Consider the following 7,575-nt stretch of genomic DNA (forward strand, 5'->3'; position numbering starts at 1 on the left):
TCTGTTACTGCCTATTGTTCACACGCACTATTGTATTCTGAAAAGCACCTTTTGTGTCGTGGCTGAGGACAAATATGGCAATGCAATTGAATTACGCTTCTGAAGCTATTCTGTGATATATATAACTTATATATTTAATATAGTGAACTAACACTGTTGTAGAGATTCGTGTCTTACGTTTCTTTATACATTGTCATTACAAACAGCTTTGGAATTGAAGATCGTATAGCTATATTGTATATTCTATACTAACGTTTTATTTTATTGATAAACTTAATTTTTCTACGAACCTTTTTTATCGGTAATAATAACAACGCTGTGTTGTAAAAGGGTATTCAGAATATAAAGCACCGCATAAAAATACGTTTCGTAATTTACTGATGGATTTCATAAGATAATTTTTATATGAAAGTACTTTCAATTCGTATAGAATGTACTTTGAAATATTATCAAAACAAAGGCAACTGTTAATACAATGAAGATTCGTCTTCAAAATGTTAAAATGATGTAACAATGCCATTAATAGAATTATCTTTAAAATGAAAATTAATAACAATATATAAAGATATAAAGTGTAAATCACGTTAAAAATATTTTAAAAGCTAATGTTATCTTGGTGTTAACTTTCAATACTCAAAATCACAAGTGTCAACGGCACGGCATGGTCATGTGGTTAGGGCGCTTGGGTCGCAGGTTCGAATCCCCGTTCCACTAAATATGCTTGCCATTTCAGCCGTGAGGGCGTTATAATGTGACGGTCAATCTCACTATTCGTTGGTAAAAGAATAGCCCAAGAGTTGGCGATGGTTGGTGATGACTAGCTACCTTCCCTCTAATTTTACACTGCTAAACTAGGGACGGATGGCGCAGATAGCCCTTGTGTAGCTTTGCGCGAAATTCAACAACAAACAAATAAACACAAGTGTCAACAGTTTAAATTACCATTAAGAATTAATTCTCTTTATATTTTTTTCAAACAGGAAAACAGTATGTGAAATTTCTGCACGATGTTAAAGGATGCCTTAACACTAAACGTCGTGATATACATACTCGAAACAGATAGTAATCACGTTTTCACAATGCTACTAAAAGCAGCGCAGGATTTCATGCTTGCATGACATAATTGAAAAATATATTATTAAAATCTTATTGTTTCCGTCCTTTCATTCGATAATAGCTACAATAAAGATGGCGCTTTTGTCCAGACATTTCCTCTTATTCTGCGTATAAAGAGCCAATCAGTGCAAAGGAGGCGGAGTTTGTATTGTTAACGTTAATAGTACTGGGTTTATTTTTCTCCAATCACACACAACGTAATATTTTCAAGTAATCGATACATATATCAAACTAAGACAGATGTTATATACAGGAAAGTTATCTTGTACAACGGTTAAAAACACATGCACTACATCAGCAGAGAAAGACTAGCTTATTCTAGACGTATTTAGCTCGTTATAGTACAATTTTAGGCTTAGTAGACATTTGAAAAACAATTGAAGCAGGTAAGATAATCTTAATTACAAAGTTTTTCTTTATAAAATTTTGCAAAATTTAAAGTTTTCAGCATGGCCAAAAGTAACAGTGAGCATGTCAAACGACCCATGAACGCGTTTATGGTGTGGTCTCGTGGTCAGCGCAGGAAGATGGCTCAAGAGAACCCCAAAATGCATAATTCGGAAATCAGCAAGCGTCTCGGTGCACAATGGAAACAGCTGTTAGAGTCAGAGAAACGACCCTTCATTGATGAAGCTAAACGTCTTCGAAGCTTGCACATGAAAGAGTATCCTGATTACAAGTACAGACCACGGCGTAAACCCAAGTCTTTACTGAAGAAAGATCAGTCATATTTCCCTGTGACGTCATGTCTGACTTTCTCTCCGGCTTTTGATCCTCTTCGGAGATTTCCATTACATAATACCCCTCCAACATTTGGCTTGTCTCCCCTATCTGCTTTGGAAAGTGAGAAAGCTACTGCTGTCAGAACATCACCTTTGGGCTTTCACATATCTTCCAGTCCGATGAGCCCTTCACATTTAAACAATATCTACGGCAACGGAGATGGACCTAATTTTAATTTAGAAAAACTACGAGTAGCGTCCATCGATCCCTCCCTCTCGCCCAGTAGTCTGGCGGCAGCGAACAGCAGTATCTTGAGTTACACACCTTCAACGGTGTCGCCTCTCTACAGCGCGGCAGCAAGTGGGAGTTTCCACCACAGTCCCATCGCTGTACTCCCATGTGGATGTGGTCCTGCTTATTTTTCGGCTCTTGGCCCTTTTCCCTCAGCAAGTAATTTAAAGACTCAAAAGGATGATTTTCGCTTTCACTATTCACGCTTGTTCATGAAACCTGAGGAATATCTATCAAAACTCTCAAACCCTCCAGCCCTAACTGGCGTATCATCAAGATGTTAAGCCTTGTTCAGGCTTAAGTATTTTCCAATTAGAGAACAGTAAGACTCGATAGAGAAGCTATGTTTATTATTGTTATTATTATTATCGATTAATTAGTGAAAATATATTTCTAGTCGTTACTAGTGCCATACCTCACTCGTTAACAATTAACATAATAATAAAGATACAATAATTTTAATACAATCAACGCAGCTAGAAGACTCGTATGCTTGTTGAGACTGGAAGTGGAAGGCAAATGTGATTAATTATTACACGAGTTCAGATAACAGTATTAAAGGTAAAACGAAATAAAACAAAATTAAATAATTTTTTTTATATTCTGAATTATAAAATATTTATCTCAGTACGCCAATAATATTTTTTTTGTTCATGTTGTTTAATGTAAAGTTGCACAAAGTATTATTGGCGCTGCGCCCAATGCAAGGATCAAACGCCGAATGTTAGTATTGTTAGCCTTCCAGTTTGACATTGAGCCACCGGGAGGGGGCTAGAAGTTTTCATCATGTGATAACTAGTAGTTTAATAAAACGATATCAAATAACTATTATTGATTTTATGTTCAGCAAAGAACATACTACTATATAAATATTTATTTATAAGTAACAAAAAGAACTTTTGAAATAAATTTGTTTATATTTTTAAATGGTAAAAAAAATCTGAGACAGGAACATTTTTATACTTTCTGGGAAAATTACTCTGAGCCCTCTCAATAAAAATAATGTACATATTAAATGTGTAAAATTCTGATATTTTCCTCTTTTTGTTTCTTACATTACGTTTTTATTTTTAATAAGCAATATTAGATGAAATAGTTGAAACTGGAAGAATCTACTTTTGACAAACACTTAGATATACCAAAAGACAATCGTCAGTTGACGAGCTTAATTTGTTTTTCTCACACAACAATGCATGAGTATTTTTTGCTCAATGTGCAGCATAAGTGATGTAATTCAGTATTGACACGTGAAGTTTATGTAATATATTGTGTAATATACAATTTTTCTGATTGTAATGATGTAAATTAAAGCTTTAGATTTTAAAGAGATGACAAACACGTCTGTATTGATGTTTTGAAATTTTAGAACATTTCCTCTTTTCATGTTTATGTGTTAATAGTTTAGTTGTTTTTAATTGGTGAATGACCACGTTTCTAAACCGTTCGTTCCTTTGTTTTCTTTTGACAATGCATCAAGTTATGCAGCTAAATGTGGATGTAAACATCATGTCAAATGACGATATCACGTAAATTCACGTGGCTTTAATAGTTTATATCATGCTAATATATTATTTGATTGTATCGCTGAGATTTTGTGATTTTTCGTAATTTTATATCTTGGTCACTTTATAACTGACTTAAGTTTCTTGAAGTCATATATTTAATCACTGGCTAAAGCCGAAATTATACTCGTCTCGAATTGATGACAGACTTTTGTCTGATGTGCTTGTAAGCAGGAGATTATTATTACGTAAAATGTACAGCATTTATTTTGATTTTTTTTGAATGAAAGTAATTTGGTCTAACACACACTCAAACTTGGGTGTGTGTGTGATTTAAAGAGGATTCATGAACCCTATAAGTATTATATACACTTCACCATTATAAGAGGCCTTACTGTAGTTCTTTGGTTTGCTGACCCAAGCTGTGCTGATGAGCCTTGAATAGGGGAAACTGCAGTCTACAGCAGAGAATACTGCCAATCAAAGAATCTATTAGGCCTCTAACTCACAGATTACATTTAAAATTTTGCCATTGGTGAAAAGAAAGTTTGCAATTTAAACATACTCAAATCAAAACTATAAATAAAATGGTCTGTTTCTTTCTGGATCTCACCTAAGATTTCTTTCTAACAAAACTTTGCCATTGTGTGTATGGAAAAACATGGTGTTAATGACAAACACTGAAAGTAATGTACATGTATATAACCTTTAGATAACAACTCTAACTGCTTTTTATTGTTATTATTTCGCAAGTAAATATTTTGTCTGTATTAAACTATATAAATATAACTCTACTTGCTATAATTTCTTTGTTGTATCAGATGTGAGTAGTAACTGTTGATTAGTGTTGCATGGATTTATTATGATGAGCCCTCGCTGTCGCATTCCAGACCAACGCATTTAATAACCTATAAGGCTTAATGAGTCTATATCAAAACTGTTTATATTGTATATAATTGCCTGGTTGGTAATAATGATATTAATGTATTTTAAGATACAAAAACGTTATGATGTGATTAGAAGCAAGTGAATCACGGTAATTATTGGTGAATATTAAACATCATTATGTACATTACATTGACTAATACGGTCTGTGTTGTATCTCTATCCGTTTTTGAATTCGAGAAAATGATTCTGATTTTGGTATTTATCATAATTTAACAGAAGTGTCAAATTATGCTTAATGAATCAATTAGAAGTTATATTTCAGAATAAATAAATATTATAAATTATCATTTCTGTGATGTTCTTGATTGGTCGGTTCAACAGTTTATAATAAACACCCCAGTTTTCTAATTTACGTATAAGTCAGTACCACATATAGACTACCTTAGGTGTATTATATATAAGCTGCAATAATTTCAGCAAATTCAAAATTAATTCCTTCTATATTTCTTCTATTAAGATATCCAATTTCTTAAATATCGTGTTTTTCTCAGGCATTAAAAAGACAAACCTAATTTGAAAGATGTTTAGGTAGGACATCCTCAGACAGTAACCTTCCACTCAAGTATATGTATATATGTAATTATTTATTTAAATCATTCAGAGTGTTTGATTTCAAAATGTGAATAATCTGTTGTTTTTTATATTTTGGATAAACTTATTGTAACACTATTTTCCGTTTATTACATGAATGATGTTTTGAGTTGTGTTTTACTCACCACAGTAAGCCTATATATCTATATATATATTAGGTTTTGAAGATTACTTAGCACTGGTGTTTCTAATGTATTTTTATGAATTATTCATTAGACAATATGCAGGCCGTTTTATCATCCTTCTAATTTTGAATATTTTAAACAGCTTGTCTGCTGAATAATTTAGGAAAAATAAATGAGTAGCATCAACGCTAAATATTTTTAAATCCTATATGACTATAGGTTCATTGTGGTGAATAAAAGACAGTTAGAAAGAACATACATTTAATATACATTCCATCATCATAAGAAGCCTAGTTTGTTTGAATTTTCGAATTATCTTGAGTCACTGATGAGGAGTGAAATCCCCACATCGGTATAACTCAGTGACAAGTTGTGAATCTAATCATATATTTTTCTGTCTATGATATTGCACCTTGATATATAAAATGGGTTTTAGTGTGTTAAAATTTTTCAGACATATAAAAATTATTTAAATAGAAATGTAACATATACAGTGACATGGTGAAGACTCATTAAACTTCGAGAATGCAAAGGATTACTTTGTCTTAACATATTTACGCAGTTTATAACTTATAAACGAATCATTATTTGGGAAAAAAGTAATGACAAGATGTTATGTGAATTGACAACTAACGTACACACGATCAACCTACATAAACTTAGCAATGTTTAAAATATACAGATTAATTAGCGTGGCGAACACGTTTCTCTTTTTTTTGGTGTAAACTATGAACTGAATATCAAAGTTTTTAATTTAGAAAAATGTATGAAATATAAGTGAAAGTTCTATTGGTTCAAGTAAACTTTGAAAATAGCTTACTGTACTGACTTTAAAGCTCAAACGCGTAAGCACAAATCTTCAGTTTATTGGAGAAAATCTACAATTGTAGCATAAAACTTTATATCAAACGTTATAAGAATGTATAAACTGTTCAAAGTGTCTGCTGTGTATGTACCTAATTATGTAATCTAGCCATCAATGACGGTTAACTTTAAATAACGTTATCAGTTGTCAATGTAGTAAAATTTTGAAGTCAATAAAGATTATGTATTGAACGTGCAACTAACTTTCTCTCATAATACTATATGCATACAGGGAAGCAATGTGGTTGGTTCAGTGGCTTTTCGCTCTGAACTCGTAGTCGGATGGTTCCAACTACGAGCCTGGCTCGCGTCATGCTGTTGTGTCCTTGAGGAAGAAAGACACTTTTTCCTTAATTGTTTAAATCTACTAACCTGTATGATGGGTAAGAGCTGTTGTTGGGAGTTAACTTTCGATAAACTGGAATGTGTCACAATTCTCATGTGCTTGTACCAATTAAGCCGGAGTTCAGCACCGGATCCTAGCTGCCATGTCGGTAAGAAAAGGATTTGACTTGACTCGATATGCATACAGATAGAATGATCAAACTAACACTGGCTCTGTCTCTCAATGCATTACAAAAAAGTCAATTATTATATCTTATATCTTAGACTTTTCTGGTCTAAGATTCGATCCCAAGTTACAGACATATTACCCAAAAAATGTAATCACTGGATCATCATTAAGGAACATTTAAAAAAAGTATTTCCATGATGTGTAATAATAACTTCCGAACAGAGTAAACTATGTACTTAGAACGAAACTCAAAATCAACATCAGTATAATTAATCATATATACTTTTCTTACGTTTCTACTTATAAAAATTAGAATTAATAGTTTCATCATGGCGTTGGTAACTCTCGCTTTTAACGATATTTTCGGCCGTAGTCCCAATAATACCTCCACGAGCTTCGGGCGGCTTAGGAGATTTAGGTTAGTTCTAAATACATATATTGATCTAACAATGCAAAACAATCGTTATCATAAAATCATAATAATAATAAAAAAGTAATGTAATTCGATATATTAAATAACATAAGTATCGATTAAATAACGAAAGTATCGATAAAAAAAATAATATGTGACACACATACATGTATATATATGTACATACAGTTGGAAAACTTATGTGCTCCTTTTTATCAAACCATTTCACGAAATTGTGGCACATACATACACACATATATAGGATCATTTTCATAAATAACAGTATATTAAAATATCACTGGTCTTTCTTTTCTATAGTCAGTAATCTTAATGCAGTTTGGTACAGCACAATATACTGCGTGCGCATGTCAAATGCATGTGTTACGAATTTCCAATAATTGTGAAATTAACAACAAATTCTGTCGTTGTTTTTGTAAACTGGTTTAAGTGATAACGTGCATTTATCTAGACGAAACGCTACAGCGTGAA

At 32.4% G+C, this 7,575-nt stretch overlaps 1 protein-coding gene across 1 annotated transcript; it reads left to right on the forward strand.

The window, feature by feature from the left end:
• The first annotated feature begins 1,420 nt into the window (after positions 1–1,420).
• Positions 1,421–2,937, forward strand: LOC106460115 (transcription factor Sox-14-like). Its single transcript, XM_013919801.2, has one exon. The coding sequence runs from the start codon at positions 1,566–1,568 to the stop codon at positions 2,412–2,414; it is 849 nt and encodes a 282-aa protein (XP_013775255.1). The 5' UTR covers positions 1,421–1,565; the 3' UTR covers positions 2,415–2,937.
• Positions 2,938–7,575: the final 4,638 nt, after the last annotated feature.

Source organism: Limulus polyphemus, unplaced genomic scaffold (genome assembly GCF_000517525.1).
Source record: "Limulus polyphemus unplaced genomic scaffold, Limulus_polyphemus-2.1.2 Scaffold32, whole genome shotgun sequence".
Lineage (NCBI taxonomy): Eukaryota > Metazoa > Arthropoda > Merostomata > Xiphosura > Limulidae > Limulus > Limulus polyphemus.